The 23147-nt window shown below is 43.3% G+C and overlaps 3 protein-coding genes and 1 long non-coding RNA gene across 8 annotated transcripts in view; 3 read left to right on the top strand and 1 right to left on the bottom strand.

The window, feature by feature from the left end:
• LOC128909942 (uncharacterized) overlaps positions 1-12645 on the top strand; it is a 51573-nt gene extending 38928 nt beyond the window's left edge. For both annotated transcript variants that reach the window (XR_008466561.1, XR_008466559.1), the window contains one exon: positions 12321-12645. This is a non-coding gene — a long non-coding RNA (uncharacterized LOC128909942). The remainder of the gene's footprint in view (positions 1-12320) is intronic.
• On the top strand, positions 792-5741 carry CLDN24 (claudin 24). Its single transcript, XM_054202496.1, has one exon. The coding sequence runs from the start codon at positions 5060-5062 to the stop codon at positions 5711-5713; it is 654 nt and encodes a 217-aa protein (XP_054058471.1). The 5' UTR covers positions 792-5059; the 3' UTR covers positions 5714-5741.
• Positions 5786-20102, top strand: LOC128909939 (claudin-22-like). 4 transcript variants are annotated; one of them, XM_054202495.1, is made up of 5 exons: positions 5786-7683; positions 13332-13430; positions 13511-13673; positions 14189-14248; positions 14681-20102. In XM_054202495.1, exon 1 carries the CDS (start codon positions 7022-7024, stop codon positions 7676-7678), a length of 657 nt encoding a protein of 218 aa, XP_054058470.1. In that variant the 5' UTR covers positions 5786-7021; the 3' UTR covers positions 7679-7683; positions 13332-13430; positions 13511-13673; positions 14189-14248; positions 14681-20102. The 4 variants fall into 4 exon arrangements, with proteins under 4 accessions (XP_054058470.1, XP_054058469.1, XP_054058468.1 ...); XM_054202494.1 differs by having other exon boundaries at positions 14522-20101; XM_054202493.1 differs by having other exon boundaries at positions 14189-16582; positions 18184-20099.
• The window catches only part of WWC2 (WW and C2 domain containing 2), a 107850-nt gene continuing 92656 nt past the window's right edge, over positions 7954-23147 (bottom strand). Inside the window, exons 19-23 of the mRNA XM_054202481.1 lie at positions 22397-22561; positions 19154-19246; positions 17831-18073; positions 12565-12692; positions 7954-11268 (exon numbers count right to left, since the gene is read on the bottom strand). Coding sequence (XP_054058456.1) covers positions 11202-11268; positions 12565-12692; positions 17831-18073; positions 19154-19246; positions 22397-22561 — 696 coding nt within the window. The 3' untranslated portion in view covers positions 7954-11201. The remainder of the gene's footprint in view (positions 11269-12564; positions 12693-17830; positions 18074-19153; positions 19247-22396; positions 22562-23147) is intronic.

Raw genomic sequence — 23147 nt, 5'->3', positions numbered from 1 at the left:
CCATCATTCAAGGAAATCACATTCCAATCACTGCTCAAGTGACATGAGTTTTCATACTTCCAGTAATCTCCTGTATTGACAGTACCTCAAAAATAGTTCCCTGAAGAATAAGGCTAATTTTCTAACCCAGTCAACCCTCACTTTGAAGTCTGGATTGGGATGGTGATGGAAAAGTTTCTGCAAAGGTTGAAGTACTGAGCCTTAAAGCATTCTTTATTCTTCCAGTATAATGATGGCAAATCTACCCTCTCTCATTTCAATCTTCTGAATAAGTCCCTACAGCAGAAATAGGCAGTTTCACCTTCCTCTGCTTAACTCTTTCCACGCCTTTCCCTTCTAGGTCTCGTCCCAGTGCCACTAATCCTACATGACACCTTATTTCAAGATATTGAACAAGTGAAATTGTTAGCAAAGTCTTTCACTCCCCAAAGTACATTTCTTCTGCATGCATAATAGGCTTTTGTTAAATTGCTTAATGAATTACATGCAGGGTTTGAAGGGGGAAGGCACACAGTGCTGGGCAGTCCTTGCAATGCTGAAAGGCTGGGAATATGCCCACTGAAGGAGGGAGGTCCTGTTCAGCAGGCCAGCGATGGCAGTGCCTGTTTCCCCAGGTGAGAAGGTTCTGCAGCCCCTTCCTGGCTCTTCTGAAGGTGCTGAGTTGGCAAGTGCTTGCTGAGTCCTCACCTTCCACCGTTGCCTTCAGCCCAGCTTTGCTTGGCCCTCTGCGTGCCGGCCCTGGCGCACCAGCGGGGTGAAACCAGTAGCAGGAGCTGCTCTGCCGGGGTTTATTCTCTGCCCGCGCCGGGGAGGGTGGATCAGAAGAGGTGATGTGGCCTCTGTGATGTTTTGTCTCTGCTGGACTGTCCCCTTCTGCTGCGGCTTCTCCACAAAATACTCAGTTGTTGGTTTTGTGACTTCTTTGCTCTAGCAGCGTCCTAGCATTCACTGAGGGGCACTCTCCTCAGATGTAATACAGAGACAACGTAGTCTCATAAATCATCACCTCTAAATACCGAGTGAGATGTTTTCTGAAAGTGTAATGACACCATGAGCTAACTCTGTGTGTGTGTTTGAAAGTTACGCTCTTTTCCCCTTCCAAAATGGAAGTTGTCATAATCTTCATCACCAGCGTGTCCCTCTCCATGCTGCTGCTCTTCCCTGCTTTCGTGATGGCCTCTAAGTATCCATAATTAAGCATTGCTGCCATGGATCGTGCTAGGGTTCAGGCAGGCGTATAACAACCCCTGTCCCCGTACACTGGAGTATTTGTGGATGTTGTGTCTGTTTGATTCACTGGACTTCTCACACTGAGCCCTACCTCTGCCCTTCCAGCTCGGTAGGAGGCTGTGTCTCCCGTGGTACTGTCATTTCCATGGGGGAAACAAGGAGAAAATCAAACAGAAGAAGAACCATAATAACTTTAGTAATAAATAAATAAAATTCAGATCACTCCTTCTCGTTAGCAGGTCAGAATGTACCTCCTATCGTTCTGTTGCAGGGTTTATGGCTCTCGGTGGTTGGAGGCACGCAGATAATTATTCAGGGAGGAGTCAACCTCTCTCCACTGTGATGGACCCTGAAACTTTAGCATTTGCCAATACGAAGAATTATTTTTGTCAACGTTTAATTTAAACGCAGACTGAAGTCAATATGGATAGCAGTATGGGGTGCGTTCTTTGCTGGGTGTTTCTATTGGTTTCGCTGGAGGACACGTTGGATATGCAAAGCCAAAAGATGCTCCAGCACCACGAAGAACTGGGCCCTTAGCTGGGTAAGAAAGTGCTAACTCCCACAACTTCCAGTTCAAGCAATAAGGCGGAAAGCAAAAGACTGCCAAGCTGAATGAATTAACTCACTTGTAGTAAGATGCTGAAGACACTGCCTTGCCAGCTTCTGGCAGTAGCTGTGTTTCACTGGCTATAACTAAGATTCAGTCATAGGCAATCTATGCACTGGCTCTCACTTCCATCTTTTGCATATGTATCTACAGGATGGGAATCTAAAGGTGAGAGAGAGCTCTGGACGATTCGCGAAAGTGCTAGGTGTTTAAATGAGCGATGAAAAATATTTAGGGAACTCTGTGGCTATCTTCAGATTAGCAAAAATTATGGTAGTGCCTGAGGAATGTTATTGGAGACAATTGTACCTCACGGATGAGGACACTCTTGGACCGCTGGAGGAGAATGAACGAGCCCACAGCGTGAACGTGCTTATGCTGTACTCAGGAACTGAAAGTATAGAAAGAGGCAGTCTCTTCATAATACACTGACTGCTTTTGTGGGATTAAATTGCCTAATCAGCTCCCAAAGTGCTGCACCTGGTATTTCTTTCCGCTTAGGCTGAACATAAACCATTTGGATAATTGTGTGGGCTGCAGCGCTGCGTACAGACAACAGTCCCCTAATGCTCTTTGCAGGGGGTAAAATATTAGTGTCTCTCTCTCTGGCCATGGAGGTTCCCAGAAGAGTTAGTGCAGCGCTAAAGCTTTTAAGGAGAATAGGTATTACTTGCCGTAAGATTCAGAATCTTTGTGTTCAGCCTGAAATGGTTTTATGGGAAGTAAAAATTTAATGCACTTACCTGCATAAAATGCCGTGCATGCTGACCATCCCCATTCCGCTTCCATCTAGTCCAAGATCAGTCTGCAAAATGATGCTTGGAGTTTGTTCGAGTGAATGATGTGATCTCCGATGCTTTAAACAGTATTACTGGAACTGTAGGAACCTGATGGTGATCTGCGCTGTATTATTCATGGGCATCGTCTGTAATAAGAGATATGGAAGCTTAATGTCTCTGTCTCAGCTAGAAAATCTGTTTTCATTTATGGGTTTGCTGAGATTTTCGTAACATCAGTAAGTTCCCAGTAAAGGCATTTCAGACCTTGTTACTATGCAGGTGACAAGGCAAGTCCTACCTATTATTTTTCTTTCCCACTGGAAGAATAAGGATTCTTTTATAACCTTGCACAGGACAGTATGAGGAAGCTTTGCTTGCTCTAAGTTAGTGCATGGTTAATATTAAGTTGCAGAACTTAATTGGCAGATGTGACTGATGCAGCAGTCTGAATGCTTCCACTTGCTGACATGTAAAGGCTGGCGTGCTGCTCCAGCTGTGGCCAACATCAGCAGAAGGACCGGACTTCACACGCCCGATCCTGTGCTCTCACACTGTACCGACTGCTGGAATTAAGAGCAGAGAAGAAAACGTTAAAAGTTCACAGACGGGAGAAGCACAACAGGCTTCCAGCGCTAGTCTGGCAGTAAGCGTGATTTAAAAGTCAAATAAGCGTGTAGCCCCTGAACGAGCAGAGGCGCTCCTGAAGTGTAGCCGTTTATCTGAAGAGTTATTCAAATGACATTATGGAGTGTCTCAGGGAATGTTGTGATGGTTTCCAGAACGTAGCATTCTTGCTCTGAACACAGACAGGGGAGAGAAACGACGCTGCCAAATCTGAAATTACAATCTGGAGTTTGAAGGAATACAAGGTTGGGGGGATTTATTCTTCTTTTGCCTAGTGGATGGCCGAAGTTAGAGCCCGGCTTGCATCAGTTTGTTCCCGGTGTTGTCAGTAATATCCTCAGTGATTCCTGCTCTCGTGCATGGTAATTTCTTGACCAGGTGTAAGCCGTTGGACTGGGTTTGGTACACAAGTGAAAGGGAAATGGATCATCTTTCCTTGTGTTGGCTCTCCATAACTTGTGACAGGGAAAACACAAGGGTTAGGAATTACGCCTCGATACGGAAATAAGGAAGAAGGGATCTTCTCACAGTGAAATTCCTTAATGGTACCCTTCAGGACTCTGGAAACCTTCAAAAGCAGCGTTACGGTTTTTCCATCACCTGATAACCCACTTTGAGCAACCGAGAATTAGAATATGCAGATGAGTACATTATTGCGTCTAGGAAATGAAGTACAGAAAGACTGGAAAGCATCTCTGGGTCGCACACGTGTGCCTGTCTCCTCACGGCTCAGCTCCGTGCTGTGCCGCCTGTGGAGGGGAACAGCCGACAGACCTTCTCCTTGCTGACCCCGCAGACCGGCACGGGCGTCGCTGACATGAGAGCAGGAGAAAAGCAGGGTTTCCTAACGGGGTAACGGCATAATGGTCTCTTGCTTTGATCAGAAAGGTACTAGGCATTCCTGGGAGCACTGAGTGCCAAATGTCAGTTGTTGTACACGAAGCGTATACAGCCTGTGCCATCTGGGACGTGGGCTCAAGGAAAGGGGACACTCTGCGCTGCTGTAAGCTGCTACCTCAGTGTCACCAAAGTCCTGGGGCAGGTAAAGTTTATGCCGGCTGATGATCTGCCCGGGTTCATTATGGTGGAGGGATGTCTAGGATTTCATTTTCTACGGTACTTTCACCATACCCGTCTCCTTTTCCCCTTAAGAGTCGGTCAAAACAAAGCCCATTTTAAAAGAAATGAATGTAGAAAATGTGAAACGTAAGGATCTTTTACAAAGCGTCTTTTACAGTGCTGGGGACATAAAACAGGGCAGTGGAAATAAGCCATTATGTATGTTGAGGAAGTCTAAGAATAAAGATTATAGGCAAACAGTCTACCTTTCTTTACAAGGCCTTGATTTACATCCCTGAAATCTCAAATTTAGCTATTACAATGAAGTCCTGTTGCACACAGAGCTGACTTTTTATCACCACTTAAAATCTAATTAATCCGTATTGAAGCACAAAGATTTCTGTTGTGTTTTAGGGTGAGGGGTCATAGAGCCCTCTTTGTTCATCCTCAGGCTTGTAATCATCAGGCAGTGGGATATAATTTTACCAAGCAAATTGGAAGGTAACAGATCAAATCCTTATCGGAAAGCCTAACTCGTGGTTTAGTGAAGTCCTTCGTCCTTTATGTGAAACTTTATATTCGCGAAGAACAAAAACATGTTTCAGAGCTTACAAAGGGTTAACGGCGAGGGCTTATATTTGGGGCAGCAGAGAACTAAAATCATCACAGCTTCCACCATCGCTCAAGGTAGCGGTTGTTACGGAGCTGCTGGGGAGACCCTTCCTCCTCCGGCTTTTAGGGCTCCTCCGCTCTTAGGATGGCCTTGGTCTATCGGCCAACGATGCAATTAAGTGGCCTGCTCTTCTCTCTCTTGGGCTGGGTCCTCTCCTGTCTCACCACCTACCTGCCCCAGTGGAAGAATCTGAACTTGGAACTGAATGAACTGGAGATCTGGACCATGGGACTCTGGCAAGCTTGTGTTGTCCAGGAAGAAGGGGGAATGCAGTGCAAGGACTTCGATTCTTTCCTAGCTTTGCCTCCAGAGCTCAGGATTTCTAGGATTTTGATGGTTTTTTCCAATGGATCGGGGCTTTTGGGCCTCTTGCTCTCGGGGTTTGGGTTGGACTGTTCGAAAATTGGTGAAAGGCAACAGGAACAAAAGAAACGGCTGTTGCTGTTTGGAGGAATGCTCTTCTGGATATCGGGGATTACAGCTATTGCCCCAGTTTCTTGGGTTGCCCATTCCACGGTCCAGGAATTTTGGGATGAGAATATACCAGATATTGTTCCCAGGTGGGATTTTGGGGAAGCGTTATTTGTTGGCTGGTTTGCTGGATTTTGTCTTATATTGGGAGGATCCCTACTTAATTGCACAATCTGTTCCACCGAAGTCCATCCGTCCGTGGGCCATTACGCAGTAGCAGAACAGCAGGATCGGTGTCAACACTTGGAAACTGAAACTAGGCCTTAAAAATGGAAGGATTTAAGTAGTACAGAAAGACTGCCCTATCTCTTTCAAACCCTAGTGCAAGCCAGAAGCTTGTTCCAGTGGGATTTCAAAGGACTCTTTGTTACCTAGCCGATTCCCTAAACTTACGTCTGTTTTCTCCCGAACTGGTGTTCGAAGGTGGTGTGTTTTCTCACCTGCGGAACTGTTTAAAACTTTGCTTCACAGCTGAAGTTTTCATAGACTGCGCCAAAAAAAAAACCAAAACAGCCCCCCCAAAAAGGTGCTTTTGCTTTCTCAACTGCACTGTAAAATCCTGAAAATGAATATGCATGTTCCCTTACAGCTTGGCTTTTAACCAAAACGTGCTTCTTTTTTCGTATGTAACCAATTAAATGAGCCTCAAAGCTTGACTCCCTGTTGCAATTTTCCACTTGCCTAATGGAGTGACGTACGAACCCGAGCGTTTTCACATCCTAAACAGTCTAAATACACGCGTTGCAGTAAATTGGGCTTTTTTGTGTACTTTGTGCTACGAAAACCGTAGGTTTCTGAAATGCTGGCAAGCTTTGCAGGTGTCATTTTTTGTGCTCGGGGTGTTACGGGGTGGGCGCTTCATACCCGAGAAGTTGTGTTTTTCCCAGTCTCGCGCTTTAAGCTGCCCATGCAAGTTATTCCGAGTGTTCCTGGCACCTACCTACTTTATGCAAAAAAAAAAAAATAGGCTGAGAAACGCCGCTGTAAAAAGACCTACACTATTTCTTCCGATGCAGGTCCTGAGGCATTATGCATCCCGGCTAAGGCTCCTGAGCTCTGTTCACTTCTGTGGTCAGGATGCGTTGCTGCAACCTTTTTTTTAAGCAAATGATATTTAACTGGCCGCAAAGCGGACAGTTTCATGTGCTGTAAGGAGAAATGCATCATTGTGGTGTTAAAGCTTAATTTTTAAAACAAGCTGTGAGATGCCAAAACTAATAAACAGCACCGCTGTAATACTTTAACAGAGTGATGGAAAGCAAAATACAGGCTTTTCTTAAAAAAAAAAAAAAAAAAAAAAAAAAAACCAAAAAAACCCCAAAAAAACCCCAAAACCAGAAGTCCTGAAAGGTGAGCCCAGCTGTGGCCCCACCCTTCAGCTCCGGGTTTACGGCGCTGCCTCCTTGTTCCCCAAACGCTGCACATGGAACCGGGCTCCAAAAGCAGGAGGGGGAGGAGTGTTTCCTGCTTTATAAAGCATTGTTTTAACTTTTGCTCATGTTCCGTATGACAAAGACTTGAGCCCCACAGAGCCTGCGAAAACGGAGCAGTTTAGCGCTTCTGTGACTGCTAGAAATGAACTTGGTGCACCGCCACAGGCTACAGCTTGTTGGATTTCTGTTGTCTCTACTGGGATGGGTTTTAACCGGCACCTGTAACTATTTACCAGACTGGAAAAATCTCAACTTAGACTTAAATGTACTGGAGCTTTGGACCATGGGACTCTGGCAAACCTGTATAGTCCAAGACGTAGGAGGATCACAGTGTAAAGATTTTGATTCTTTCCTAGATTTGCCTCTAGAATTCAGGATTTCCAGGATTTTAGTATCTACATCAAATGGACTAGGACTGCTGAGCCTTGTGATCTCTAGTCTTGGTTTGGATTGCCTAAAGGTGGAGGAACCAGAGCAGAAGCTAAAGAAACGGCTCTTACTGCTTGGAGTTATACTCCTGTGGATGTCTGCAGTCCTGGCCTTAGTCCCCGTGTCCTGGGTTGCCCACACGATAATCCAGGAATTTTGGGATGAAGACATCCCAGAGATTGTGCCCAGATGGGAAATAGGGGATGCGCTGTACAGTGGCTGGTTTGGTGGCTTTTTTATAATTCTCGGAGGCTCTCTGCTCCTCTCCACAATCTGCTCCTCATCTGACCAGCAGTTACCGGAGCACTATGCCATGGCAGATGTGCACGACACCCATCGACAGCTGGAAACTGGAAGTAGAAGACTTTGAAAAGGGTAGATACCAGGTTTTCAGATTTCTTACTCATGCCTTACAGTAAGAAAGGTTTGCTGATAGTGAGGTTCCTGTTTACAAGATCGGGGGAGGGATCATTTCTTACCAAGTAGTTCCTTTAATCCCTACTTACCTTCAATTTTAATTACATTAATTGTGAGCTGTGGAGATCTGAAGATTTGGGGTTTGTAGGGTTTGGGTTTGTGGTGGGGTTTTTTTGTGTGTGTATGTGGTTTTTTTTGGTGTTTTTTTTTTTTTTTTTTTTTTTAAGGATAAGTGAGTATAAAATTTCTGATCCCTAGGCATCCACAGAGAGTTGACCGTCTTTTAAATGGCACAACTCCTCCCGGGGCTGCTTTAAACAATGTCTTTTTTACAAAAACAGTATCAGTGTAAGTCCCGAGACAGTTTGCAGTGCCAGTTCAACAAAACCCTAATGCAGTACAACTTTGAATGAAGTTCCCCGCACCTGTATCACTTACACCAGTGTTTTTATGAGTGTCTTATTCAATGTCCTCAGACACAGTATCATGGAAATACAGGACTCTCCATCGTGTGTGTGTGTGTGTGTGTGTGTGTGTGACTATGACTGACTGCATCCCTGCACAGTCTCTAGGGACGTCTGTAGTTCTGAATAATAACGGGATGTTGTCAGTGCAGAGTTGACGACACTCAGTGCTGTCGCAGTTTTTACTTCATGAATGTAAAGAACTAACTTCCACATACATAAAATCACTTTCTATCTAACCGACCCCAAGACTTGTCAGGGATTGATGTGAACTTTCTCTAACTTGCAATGATTTTACATTGACAAAGCTGCGGCAGCCATCTGTTTCTGCCAAGAGCATACAAAGAGACAGAACAGCAATAAAAGAATTAAATAAAACACCGGTCTGGAAAAGAGCTTTGTTAAAAAATGTATTTTCCAATCACTGAAACACATGGAAAGTGCAGAGACAAGTTAATCTATGTGATGTATTTGCATACTCTGACAGACAAAATTAGAACAGAAACACATTCAGAATATAACCTGATTAAATATTTAGTTCAGTCCTGAGCATTTGATATTTAATACAGTATAAACATAGCAACAGTAAAAAAAAAAAAAAAAAATCTTAAAAAGATTTGATTTGTGTTCTGTTACAATTTCTGCTAAACTTTTGCTCATTTGGCTTAATATTGTTGTACCAGTAATATTTAGATTTTTGATATATGGAGCTGCAGTGACGTTGGTACCTGGAAACAGAACTAATTACACTCGTTATACCCTGCTGTGCAGAGTAAATCCCACTTCAAGAGTAATATTAATAATTTTCAACTGATGGGGGGTTATTTGTGTGTATTATTTTAGCTTATTCTATTGCGTGTTTCAAGTGTGAATAATCTGAATTAGTAAAAAAACCCCAAAACTCCAAACCCAGACTTGTTAAAAGCTGCCTGTAAATATGTTTAATTTAAACATATTCATGCTCCTCGTTTTCCAAATTGGTAAAGTCTCTCATTTTTAAATGAGATTTGCAAGCTAAAGCCCACAATACTTTAATTTTGACCTCACCCCATGCTTACAGATCAGACGATAATACTTTTTTAGGCAATTATTCAACGCGGGAGGAGAAACTGCTAATCTGGCAAGAACTTTCACAGCTCGAAATATTTTTCACAATAGCATCCTTAATGTCAAATATTTTATGGCCAGAACTGAACTATATTAAACAGAACATAAATAAGACTGTAAATAAATAAAAGAAAAATCATAAAGTACACCTCTAAACATCATTCTACAAACAACTTAGAGAATCAAATGGAGAAGTTGAAACTGTCAACCTTCATTTCACCTCTACATTAAATAATTCCAGATTTGTATTTTTTAAAATTGACCTTTCAAACACGAACACTATCTCAAATGCAAGAACCAAACAACAAACGGGGCATTCACAGAGGATGTTCCGTCAGTCATCCTGCCCAAAATAGCGTCCCTGGCTGTACGTTTCAGTGAACTGATGGATTTGTGCTTGAGAAAACCCTTGGGTGTTACACAGACCTCTCGTCCCAGCATTGTCACTTTGCATTTGAGACAGCTGCTGCCGTAGCGTGGTTATATTTGCTTCCATCTTCTCACCCAGTAACTGCAGCCTCTTTGAAAGATGAAGTCCATGCCTATGTGGCTTGTTGTTTGGGGAAGAAAATGTTAATCGGCGAATTAAATACATCCGAGTGCAACATCTGAAGCAGAAAATGAAATAATTCCATTAGCTGCACCGTCCCCTTACACAGCACCCACCTGCAGAACCCCCGACATCTAACCTTCTGGACTTCTTCCAGACCCCAGCCCAGGTGCTGCTGCTCCTGGCTGGCTGCTGCACGCAAGACAGATTTGAACCATGCTGTTCACGTCTGTTTATTAAACCTCTGCACCCTCAACTGCATACAGGGCCAGCGGTGTATCTTTACCGAAGTGATTTATTGTACTGAGATATGTGAAGACTTCTAGTCACGAACTTTTCCTTTTCAGAAAGGGTTTACCTTACCACCAAGACTGCTGGTATTTGACTTGGTGTGTGATAGATGCTTCTCCTGCCACAAACGCTTCAAAGGCAACATCTTCATATCTGGAAAGCAAACAAGCACTGTCACCGGTTCCTCGCTGGCGGTACGACAGCCTCCAGGACAAAAGCTTAACACAGAGAAACTCTGCTTTTTAAGTGTACAGTGGCTATAACTATTCTGATGGCAATGTTGGTATTATGAATTTGATTCAGCTTCCAGTTCAGAAAGCAGCTGCCCCTTTTGGTAGTCTCAGAGTAGGTTTTTTTTTTTAGGGTTACTTGTCTGCCTTGCCTTTCTCACTCTCCCGCAGACGCAAGAAACCTTTTAGTGCAGGTTAAAGGACTGTACATTCACAAAACTAAACTCCGAACTCTCTTCCTACAAAGCATCAAAAAACAAAAACAAAACCAGAAGAAATTTGTTTTCAGAAACAAAATTCCAATGTGGGCGATGAATCTAATTAGCAGCTGTTGTGAGGCAGCCTCGATGTTTTGGAAAGGAGCTGACGCTCGTGGTTAACTTTAAACTATAAAAGTCGCACCCTTGTACAAAAAAAATATCGCATGGCAAAACCAGCCATCTTCACAGTCTGCTCACAGGAAAATAGTGAAAAGATAAACAAGCTTCTGTTGAACGTAATATTTCTCAACACAGTGCGGTTCAACAGGACACGTGCTCAGTACTGCCTTTGTTCCTTTGTGCCGTCTTTACAAAATAAAACCACATGCCATACATACAAACTGTACAAAATCAGCATCAGTATACCAAAATTAATCTACTTTGGTTTTCTGGTTGTTGGGGTTTTTCCGCCATTTTTTTTAAGCATACAACAATTCAATTCACTGTATTTTACAAATAAACACATCGATAGTGAATGTAACGTAGAAGATCTTTGAAAGCAGGTCACTGGAACGACAAAGTTCATCTGAAAAGAGATGAGCAAGTGGGAAAACACTGCAATGAAAATGCATAATTATACATCATCAGCGGGAAGGGCTGGGATACTGATCTTTGCTCTTGTGAAGTATGCTATCTTCTCCCTGAAATCAGAAAAGAAAACAAGTTATTATTTTACTATTTACGGCATGACTCCAGTGTCACCTGCGGTACAGTTGCTAATGTTACAGCGCTTCTTTAAAACATAGGGTAGGAAAATACACGGTGAGGAAAATACCCAGTGAATTTATTTACAACAAATGTGGTTGCCACAGCATTCCGACATAATTCTCCTCTTAGGCAGATTTATGTAAAAAGCAGCTTCAATTTTGAAAAAGAAAATAAAAATCAATATCCCATTAATAACTTCAATGATGAGACTGAAATATTGATCTAGTCACTGAATTTCCTATGATGATATTTCAGTGGGGGGATGAAAAGGCAAAGTAAAACATTCTGTCCTGACCTGGGAAAAGGGAGGGCGGAAAAAAGTAATTGTCTGGGCAAGACGGAGAGAAGCAGAATTGTCAACCCATTCTCTAGTCGCTTCCCCTCCGCTGTTACCGTTTCTGTCTCCTACGAAGTGAGAGATTATTGAAGCGTAACCGGTTTACACAAGCTTGTCTGCCCGCAGCCTGGGAAGCGGATGATAAGTGTTGGGGGCTTAAAAATGAAAGCTCAGAAGAGTCATCCTTCTTGAGAGCTTCAGAAATGCCTTTGTGTGATCACTCTTTGAGGCCAGAGCACTGTAACGAGCCCAGGGAGCAGGGCGAGGACAAGGCAGCCTCAGGAGGGAACTCTGTCCAGGAGACTCACCCACGTTTCCCACTGGCAAAGCTTTGGGTTCCCATCAGAAACAGCAGCTCAGAGCAAGATCACCTTTTTAAAGCGTGGCCTTTGGGCTGCCAGCCTGCCACTTGCTGTCCAGCCATTTAGGAATTCAGACCAGTTAGAATTAAGGTTTGAGATAGAAAGTGTTCGTTCTGGCTTATGCTAAGCAAGAACACTTGATTAATTGCTTCATGTAATCGACTGCTGTTCCTGCAACCAAAAGGAGGAGGGATTCCAGATCCCTCTTGAACAGTACGTCCTGAGCAAGGCGCAAGTAGTGGTTGATCAGTTTCCTGAGGAGACGTGCACTGTTCTTCTCCTCGAGGGGCACCTGCCATCACCGGAGCAGATCCCGCTGCCGACCAGCCACGGCCGTGGCCACGCACCCGCTCGCCCACGGCAGATGCCACACTCCGGCTTTGAAGTACACGATGAACGTATGGTGTTCCTCGCCATCCCAAGGCACGTGCACTTTGACTAATATTACAGGGCATGTCTGATTACATTTAGAAATATTTCATGTTGTTTCGCTACACTAAAACGAGCATGAAAAGCAGCAGAGGCCGTACCTGAATGACTGCACCTGCAGCGGCACTTTCTGGCTCTGCTCCCGTAACCGGCACACGTCCTTCGAAGCTTTCCTCATCAGCTTCTCAGCACTTAAGCCTTGTTTCTCTTCTTCTTTTGACTGTTCAGCCTGTAAACAGGAAAAATAATTGTATTTTGCTAATAATGAACAACCGGTCATTTCAAAGAAATGGCAAATTCTTCTGCGTCAAGCAAAACACCCGGCAGTGTTAGGTTTATGGTTGGTCTCGATGATCTTAAAGGTCTTTTCCAACCTAAATGATTCTATGAAAATCTCCATACAGAGGGTCAACAAGAGAAAAGACTGATATCAAAAGCCTAAGCCGTGGGCATGAAAGCAGATAACAGAGCTTTTCCTAAAAAATTAAACAGAGCAAATCCCATGCCATCGCAGGTGGCTGCGAGGTGTTATAAATTTTGATGAGTTATTTCTTAGGGCTATAGGTAGACAATACCTAAATTTGGATGAACAAATGTTGTCTATCCAAATACCTTTTTAGAACCGGGAGAGAGTGATTCTCTTTCCATGTAAAATACTTTTATTTCCAATGAAAGCTCTCAGGAAAGTTGCCTGTATCAACTCTAAAATGACAGACAAGAAAAAAATAGAGCAGGCCTGCTCTCGAAAAACACTTTCAAGTTTTGTTGACCTTGGTAGCAAAGTGAATGTTCATGAACTTTTGTGCTTTTACTCACGACACGACACCTGTTTTGCACGTGAGCCTCACTTCTTCCATTTGCATTGTAGGGCTGTAAAAGCCAAGGCCAGTGAAGAGAACACCAGCGGGAACAAGAGATCAAGGACCTTTCTTGAGGAGAACGCTGCTGAGCAGCTGCACACCCACCAGTAAGTCGCAGTATTTCCCTGCCTCGGTATTGCTGGCTCCATTACATGTGTCTTTACCAATTTTTGATGCTTAACTTCAGGGACTCGGACTGGAAAATGCTGTTGTGTTACCTCAAATTAAAACGCATGCCCAAGCCAGCGATGGCGATCTTCAAAATCAGTTTATAACTTAGGAGTTCCTGTCTCCAGTTCCAAATTCAACCCAGTAGAGTCCCAAACAACGAAACCAACTAATTCAAAAAGGTTAGTCCATACGACCAGTTTCACACTGGGTATTTACAGAAATCTGTTCACAGCAGGAGAGCGGTACCCTCTGTCTGCTGAAACGCGCTCCAGAGTTTTCTATGGGAGTGTTTTACAGGAAAGAACACCGACCTTTCAGAAAATCACTCAAAATCCCGTCAGCTTCTACTGCTGTTAACTTCCCAAATAGTTGTGATTTTAAAATGAAATTAACCTATAAATACTGTTTTCCTTATTAATTAGTGAACATAAATTTGCAATCTGCAACTGCTAAGTGTATTAATCTTACATATGTCACTGGCCATATGTTTTAGCAGCTCCCCTAGTTAATATTTATCATCAAAGCACTAAACACAGAAAACCTCAAAATTTTCTAATTTTATCTTTTCCCTAATTATACATGAGATTCTTGTGACTCCTACATCTCAGGTTAACAGCACAGATGACTTCTTTGTTTTAATACTTTCCATTACCATGTATTCCTTTTTCATTTTTTAATCCTTTTCTTTTTTCAGGATGCTCTCGGAGAAACGCTGATTTCAGCCCAGTGTCCCTAAGAGGGTGCATGTGAGAAGGTACGTACATGACCAGGTTTATGTTTACGTCATGTTTCTTGCGTGAATTATAAAGACGGTGGATCCTCCATTGTATAAAATACAGAAAAGCACAAATACATTGGCCATACATTCACTAAGTGCCAAAAATCTGGCACTTACCTGCCAAAAATAAGTGCCAGATAGGAATCACTGCATCTGCACTTAGCTTAAGGGTGAGATAACAAAGAATAAACACTATGAAAATTACAGCCGAAACACTAATTCTTGTCCGGTTTGTTGGTTTTCGTATAGAAGAATAAAAGTGAATCTAAAGGAAAACTGTTAACTCTGCTAAACACTAAAACACTGGAACAAGGGCATATTTGTGGCATTAACGACATAATTACAGATCACCTCTACGTAGAAGATCTACTGAAAAGAAATAAAGATGATCTTTACCGATATTCACAGGAATCTTTATTGGACGTACACAAAGAGGAAGCACTTCAGAGGACACTCGGTGTCTGAAAACTTACTTCTATGAAGATTTAAGACCCAAACTTTGAAACGCTGCCTGATTTCTCACAAAAATGCACCTGAATAAGAGAAAACGCTTCTGGTGCACAGAATTACCTACTGTTTTCCGATCTGCCAGTATGAGCGGGCTTTACGTACTTGCTGTACTTCAGAAGGTGCGGTCGGGAGGGGAGGGAAGGTGCGGAGTCTGTGGATTTGGCTTCAAGCAGAGTTCCTGCGTGCTAGGAAGCAGCCACTGATTTTTCAACATCCCCCACATCTGCAGTTTCATTTTTCACTTGAGACTCTCTCACTTTCTCTGGCACTTCCAGCTGCTGCATTAGTCTGCGCCATTATAATGCCCGCAGGATCTAAAAAATAATCTATGACAATGTTCTCTAGGCTGCTGCGTTTTGCCAACCCAAGAGGAAACGCTGACAGCAGAGTACAGCGATCTCAGGGTTGTTTTGCTCCACAGGGGAAGGCTGCAATGATTTTAAGGGTAAAAATATTTCTAGAAACTTTGTAAGCTCTCTTCAAAGAGGTGGAGTGGCTGCGATTGTTCTTCTTACTTTTAGCTTGGAAAGAAGGACTTAAACGCGGTGCCGCAGCCCGCATATATTTTAGGAACATACATTATTACCCTTATTCCTCGTGGCAGTGCGCGTCACGGTGTTGATCACTGATACCAGAGATATAAAACATGACAATGCTGCCCTGAAAAGAGCCAGCTGAAATAAGAAAGCACAAATCCAAAGGATTTATAATATTAAATGTTGCGGAGGCGTACTCTATTCTAGTGGGAATAGCTTTAAGAGTGGGAGAAGTTTTAAATTAAATAAACAATTTAAAATTATCATTTCTATCCTGCATCCAGCATTAGACGAACTTCTAAATAAATGTAGCTGTGTTTTTATACAAGCAACTGGTTCTATGGGTTAAAACTTAGAAAGATCAAATCCCTGCAATGCATTCTCATGGTAAAAACCCACGCAGTTACACCGTGCGATGTTTCAGCGTTGTGCTGTCTTATCCCATTTTGCCCCGGGGTTTTTCAGAGCGCTTGTCAATGCTCAGCCTAAGCTCCGCTTGTATTTTATAGCCATTTTAGAACTCCGCTCGCTGGAGCCAACAGCAGATGCCAGGGGAAGAGAGACAGGAAGAGAGAGCGGACAGAACAGGGCGTAAACACAAAGCTGGGAGAACATACTGGGAAAAAGTTTTGTTTCCTAAACTATCAGATGGTCAAGGACTTCTTCAAGTAGGTGATACCATTATGGTTAATGACCTCGGATGGATTTTTTTTTCCATGAATTTATCAAACTGCTTTTTGAACCTCTGCAAACTCGCAGCACTCAGTGTTGTGTGGAAAACATTTTTACAGTTTCTAAATGTTACGCTGCGTTTGCTTGTATTTAACCTGCCACCTCTTCAGTTCCCTGCTTCCCGTATTATAAAAGCCAATGATTAATTGCTCTCCTCCGCCTCACTCATGATTTTACAGCCTTCAGTTACCTAGTTTTTATATTTTTATATAATTTATATTACATAGCTTTCAGTTTTACAGCCGCTCCTAACATGGAAGCTGTCTCTTCGTGTGACCATTCCCGTCCACCCTCTGTCGTTTTATTATCCACTTTGAGAAGGGGAACCAGAACTGAATATTTAATTTACAGGCATAACATGTATTCAATATCATAAAACAATGATTTGTTTTGTTCCAACTTCTTTTCTTAGTAATTCCTGTCTTATTTGCTTTTTGACATCTGCTGATCGCCGTGATGGTTTTGCTGGTGTTTTTCTTTCTTCTGTCTGGAGCATCTCATTCCCAACATGTAATTCGGAGCCCAGCTCTGGGTATGTAAATATTAGGATCACCCCTTCCTTCCTCTACACAAGGCTATTTACTGACATTTAGCTTTTAACAAAACAAAACAAACCGTCAAAACCAACAGCTATTGCTTACGTATTAGGAGGTCCTCTGCACCTTGCTGAAACTGCTTTCCATTTTTACTACTCCATATAACTTGGTGTCACCAAAACACTAATCTCTATCAACCATAAATAGCTGAAAAGTACAAATTCCTCCTGGATGTCACGAGCAACCTCCTCTCATGGAAAACTGATGTACATGGACTGACACAGACGGGAAGCGGGGTCCAGAGGGCATTTACTCCAACCTCCTGTTCAGAGTAGGTGAAGCTGGAGCTGGGTGCTCAGGGTCCTGTCCAGTTAGGTTCTAAATGTCTCCACCTGTGGAGGCTGGAGGGTTTTTTGGTTTGATTGGCTTTTTTCCTCCCTTAACAACCGGTATCGCAATTTATAAAAACAACTAACCTCCCCAAAACAAAACAAAAACCCCATAACATCCAACTTTTTCATCTATCTTGCCGGAATTTTCCATGTTCCAACTTGTCACTGTTGGCTCTCGTTCCTTCTATCCTGTTTCTTGTCTTTCATCCACACAAGGGCATCCCATCTTATCTTACGGCAGTTTAGAGACAGCGCACATATACTTGCATTGTTTCAGAGATTATCACACAAAGAACAGAATTTGGCTTTCTTTTGCCAAAACTAGAACATCCTGCACAAGGAAATAAGCCACAGTGGAAGCACTGCCTTTCCCACCTGCCCCTACCACCACAAGTAATGGTCATTGCCCCTCTCGACCTGTTACCAAGATCTTTTGGCTGCAAGTTCTGCGCAGCCTGCCGATCGACTGCTGCTGAAGGACAAAAAGCACACGCGTGGCTGTGGAAGTACGGCTGGGACGGGAGAATTTTAAATGAACTTTTAAGTCGATGTCTATAGTATTTTACTACATCAACCACAAGTATTGCTCCAAACAACAGAGATTCTACTCTGAACTACAAAAGTATTTAGAGGGCACTAGAAAAAATACTACCTCAAATTCTAAGTTTAAATGCTGTAGTATTGACTAATAAAGAAATATTGTTTACACTATGTAGTTCAGAGGTGTAATTAATCAAATGTGAGCTTCTGTAAAAACGTTTAACATGATAGACCAAATTCCTTAATGCATTTGTAGAAAGAGGTAGGGGCACACGCATATTCATTCACACAGTATCTGTATGCTGCTCATACCTGTTTTTCAGCTTGTTTCAAGAGTTTCTGGAATCGTTCATCCTCTAGCACACACAGGGGAAGGTCTGTCTCTCCTCTGCCTTTCATTTCCTCAAGCTTTTGTTTGAGATCCCGCAAGGCCTGAAGCTCATCATTCAGACGATTCTGTCTCGTGCGTGATGCCTGGAGGTCCAGCTCCAAGTCCAGGGAAGTGCGTATGGGGCACTCTTGCGTAGCTCTCCGCATGATTGGTTGGCAAACAGGCTGAATCATTTGGGAGACACAACAATAAAAGTTACTATCTAGAGAGGCCAGGGTAGGGTTTGACATAAAACAGTCAGAAAAGCACAAATAGTTTCTTTGTTTTTCTTTAGCAGAAAACTGCTATGATGAGATCCAAGTCCAAAAATTCATCTATTCTGGAATTTTTCTTCAGTCACGAGGTTAAAACTAAGTGCAAAAGCTTCTCCAACCAGGTGTACAACGATACATTTACAGGTTAAAAACAAAACCCCCATTCTGATCCCCAGGACAATGCAAGGCCAGGAGGCCAAAACTACACACATTTCCCCTACATTATTTATGTTTATTAACATTTGCTTTTTCAAGGCCTAAGCAAACACATAATGTTATGAACTCTGTAAACAGGCATTTCTTTAGTGTATTTCACATTTATTTACTGCCCTCTCACAGCGACTTTTCGCATGAGTAAGTCAGGCAGGAGAAGCCATCTCAGACTATTCCGGATTTTTTCTTATGCCAAATGTAATCCTGCTACCTGGTAACAACCCTTCCGCAGAAGTGGTTTTTAGTTACAATCAAGATTAAAAGATATCTCTCTGAACTCACGTAAGAATAAAATCCACGCATGAGAAATACGGTCTTGCTCTCGTCCTTCAATCATTTTGCTAAAACACTCTTGGAGAAGAGTAAACCCGCTTTAAAAGGACATGTGAATCCCTGAAATTTCCACCAAAATTTGCTCGAGATATATGTTGCCGGCATTGACTTTTGTGCAGTGTAAGTCACCTTGGGGCACTATGTAATATTTGAGTTCTTTACCGGTAACAAGCTAAAGTTCAACAGGAGATGCCACGCTGCTGGGCACCCGCGTCCTGCTACTGGCTTCAGCCACAACTAGAAGAGCAGACGCTTTGGTGGTGGGGGAAGATGCAGGACTGAGACCACCATGTTGACATTTCAACCGGAAACTACAGGACTACACGTGGTACTTGCATCTCTTTTGCTGAAATACTTGAAATAAAGCGTATGGTTTGAGATGTTTGCTACTCCTGCTCTCCCCGTGCTTTGTTTGAAACCACGTGCAGGTAACACAGCACATACCCGTTTAACTCTTAGGCTCCGCCGTTCTGTGGCATTTCTCACAAAGAGAGACTTTTTGGCTAGTGTCGAGCTGTCGCTGTCACTTCGATTCAACTGTCAAAACACACATAACAGACAGAGATATAAAGCATCTTCATCCACAAATACATCTGTATTGATAGAACCAGGCAGAAAACCTCACTGTTGATACACATCTAGGTCATTCTTAGTATAGATTTTTTTTTTTTCCAACTAGAATAAGCATCTACTCTCAAATTTTATTCCTAAACCGAGACAAGCATTGATCTAACTGAATGAATAGTAAGTAGGCTCTTTAGGAATGCAAGGGGGGGAACCGTGGCTATTAAGTACTGCCAAATCACTGTCTGGCTTTTATATGATTATAAACTATGGATTTCATTTACCTGGGGCAGGCTTTTAATACATTTACTGCAGGGAAGTTAAATTACTGTGGATGTGCACCTGCCCAACAAGTGGTATTTTTGTATTGTTGTTATTTGTAACAAGAATAGGTGTGCCTACAGCTTCCTTCAGAAACGCTTCCTGCTTCTCAAAAACACGCACCGCAGCTCAGCAGTAGTTTCTTCTTAATTATAGCATTAGTTCCACATACATCAGGGCGGACTGATCGTTAGATGCGCCCCCGTGCGTGGTGGTAACCTTCAGAGAAAACAGAAGCATCTATCTGCAGGATATTTATTTCACCTCTTCAGAAAAGGATGGACAAAAAGAATCATCCTGCTAACGTGTCCTCGTTTGAGCAACACAGGAGTGATTTCTCTTCTAATCATTGGGAAAACTGCACTTCTAGAAAACTAGTGTCTGAACTGGTGAAAATATTTACTTTATGGCCAGTTCTCGTATGCAGGATTCAAGCTCTCAGTGTGTTCGAGCCTTGCCAGGTGCGGGGATGAGGAGGAGCGAGATCCGGGCACTTGAGCCAAGCTACCAACAGGGTTATTTCATAGCATGAACATCACGTTCAATATAAATCAGAAAGTCTGCTGAGGAGTTCTCTCTCTCTGCCTTGATGGCTGCCATCCTGAGCACTCCTCGCCCCGGTGCCGGAGCCCTGAGCCCTTCCCGTCCTCCCGCAGCCGCAGCGCTCGCAGGGTCCCACATTGGCCCTCCCTGCGGGGAGTGCACGGCTCCTGCTGATGGAATGGGCTGGGTATGACCCTTGTATGTTTTATGTCGGTATCGGGATCAATACTGGTTCTTTAGTATTATTAATGTTGATTATTTAGTCTTATTCTATTAAATCTGTTTATATTTCAACCCTTGTGTTTCCTTGTTTTTCCTCTGATTCCCCTTCCTGCTTGGGGAGGGGTCATCAGGTGATAGAATAACTGTCTCAGTGACAACAAATTGTTGTGGGTTTCTCAAACGATAAGACGTGTCAGTAGCCAGAGCCCTAAAGCACACTTACACGGGGCTGACCGGGAGTTGGGGGTGAGAAATACAACCTCTTGCAATATGAACACACCTCTCGAGAGAAACCTGTCTCTTCACCATGGAGTTCTCCCCCCTGGATTTACACAGGTAGCTCTCGTCACTGATGCTCCTTAAGCACTTTTCAAGGGGTATTTTTAAAGGCACCAACAGACTTTGGGTCTGTCCTTTGGGCCCCAAAAATCTTTGTGTTTGCTGTACCGTCACGTGAGAGTGGGTGCTTTCTTAAAGCCTTCTCTTCTGAGAAGAGAGGAGCCGGCAGTTTGCCAGCACGTATCTAGCGGATGCTCTCCTCTGGGATAGGCCACAAAGGGAGGGAGGCTGGACGTGCTTGTGGTGCAAAACGTGGGGAGACCCGCGCTGCTTGGCCTCCCCGTGGACTCGGATGCAGCTACAGGGCCGCTCTCGAGCCCCCGCAGTGGCCCACAAGTACTTCTGAAGCTGCAAAAGATTCATCTATGCAAACACAGGTTTTTCCCAGGCTGTTTTGCTTCCAGGCAATGCCGTACACAATGAGAAAGAGAATGGTTTAATTCAAGATTTGTTTTTTTAGATTCTGGCTTCTGGCAGCAGGTACGCAGCAATGTTCAAAGCTACAAAAGCCCAACACTTTTCCAGATGGCAAAAGCCTCTGGAGTTTGTAGTAACTAAACTGTCAGAGCAAGTAGCGTTACTTCCTGTCACAGACCTCCCCCGGCAGCAAGCCAAGGCCACGTTTTTTTGCCAATACAACTGATTTCCAGTGTACAGGAATTAAGATGAAGGCTGGCTTCTGAATTCAGCCAGTAACGTACCCAAATTACGCAAAGACTGCTACAAAACAATCTGCTGCGTTTCATTCTGGAGGGTATATGAATAGGTATTGAAGTATGTAGATACTGACTACAGATTGTATTTCTTTTAAGCTGATGATAATCACAGAGAAGTGATCAACTTTAATGTTCTCAAATGATTAAGGCAACCACCTCTAACTGAACTGGAGAAGAATTAAAGTGTAAGTATTTTATTTTTTTTTTTTTAAGTCCTACTTTGCGAGTAACCTGTATAAACTAAAGATCAAAACCAAACTGCCTTTTCGAGGGTGTCTGTCATTAAAATCTATAGAGCTGGTAATCCATGCTTAAATCTTTAAACATGTGATTTTCACAGTTAGCTTAGCGGCAACAGGGCTGATAATTTAAATCTTTTTTTTTTTCCACGCTACCATAGATCTAGAGAGACTGGAGAACTTTGTCACCAAAGCCACATTTAAAACTCAGCCCCTAGGCAGCGCTCACGCATCTTTCAAAGACGTAATTACAGCAGGATTTGGGCTGCCCAGGTTTAAAACCAGTTGAGATACAAAGTGAGATTTAAAATTGATGACCGAGCTCTTTCCGCACTGTTACCCTTAAATGGTTACGTTATTAAAATATGGTAATGCAATGGCAGTTTACAGTGAAGTCTATTCTGCGTTTTAACAAATTATTTTGCTGCGCGAGAGCTCTAGTTGCTGACATGCAGCGAAACACACTTTTTGCGGACAGCCAGCACAGGAACCTGTGTTACTTCTCTCCAATGGGCTGCATTTTTGCCCTAGTAGAGGTGTTTTGCGAGAGTACGCAACTCTGCTGAAAGTCAGTTCTACTCTGGATCAGGTCAGTTGGGGAAAGAACGAAGCCAGGGAAAGCACAGACTCTGCCTCTCGCAGGGAAAATTGGTACATGACTCACTGTCATTAATGCATCATTCCCGAGAAGTTAAATGACTCTCTAGTTAATAGCTCTTCATTCCAAGTGTTTTTCGTCTTACCCTACAGATGTACTGGTTCCGCTCGCCTGGAGAGAAGGTTTGTGAGCGCACGATCATGCTGTTCCTGACAAAAGGACGCTGTCTTGAGCTCCAGCTGGCTCTGTCCTTGGGTCGGACTGGTGCGTTCTCGTTAACCGATTCCTCAGTGTTAGTCTCTTTATCAACCTATGAAAAGGAATGTAGTTTAGAAGAACTACTGTATCCAGACATATGCCACTACACCGGGTTTATGCCTTTGGATTTTACAAGCATTTTTGTTACCTTGCAGGGGATGGAAAAAGACCAGCATCTTGCACACAGGGAGAAGCTAGGCTAAGTAAAGAAACACGAAATTCCCAAAACGCCTAACAGTGTGGAGGGAGTCTTTGAAGGTACTCTTAGTATCCAGTAAAACCTTTTCCAGAAAGGCCTTTGCTGCCCTGCAGATGGTCTGATGCAACCATGAGGCAACAAGTGTTTTGCTTTGCCATTTGCAGAGGTTGTTATTATTACTGAGCATTTATATTTCTTTTGCTCTGCATTTGCAGAACAGACAGGTTCTGCCTGTGCACACTGAAGGGGGCAGCTGGGAAGGTCACATTGCCCGGGTTCTTCCAGACGTGCTGTGCTGTCGTACGTCCCCCGAACCCCAGCAGTGGGGCTGCCTTATGGCAGTCTGCAGAGCTGCACCAGCCTTGTGAACCCAAAGAAAAGACGCTGCCAGCTGCTGCCCCTCAGAAGGACCTGCCGCCTACTGCGGTCACCCCAGACG

This window comes from Rissa tridactyla, chromosome 5 (assembly GCF_028500815.1).
Source record: "Rissa tridactyla isolate bRisTri1 chromosome 5, bRisTri1.patW.cur.20221130, whole genome shotgun sequence".
Taxonomy (NCBI): Eukaryota; Metazoa; Chordata; class Aves; order Charadriiformes; family Laridae; genus Rissa; species Rissa tridactyla.
The sequence above is the reverse complement of the archived record's forward strand: the minus strand, read 5'-3'. Positions and strand labels throughout refer to the sequence as shown.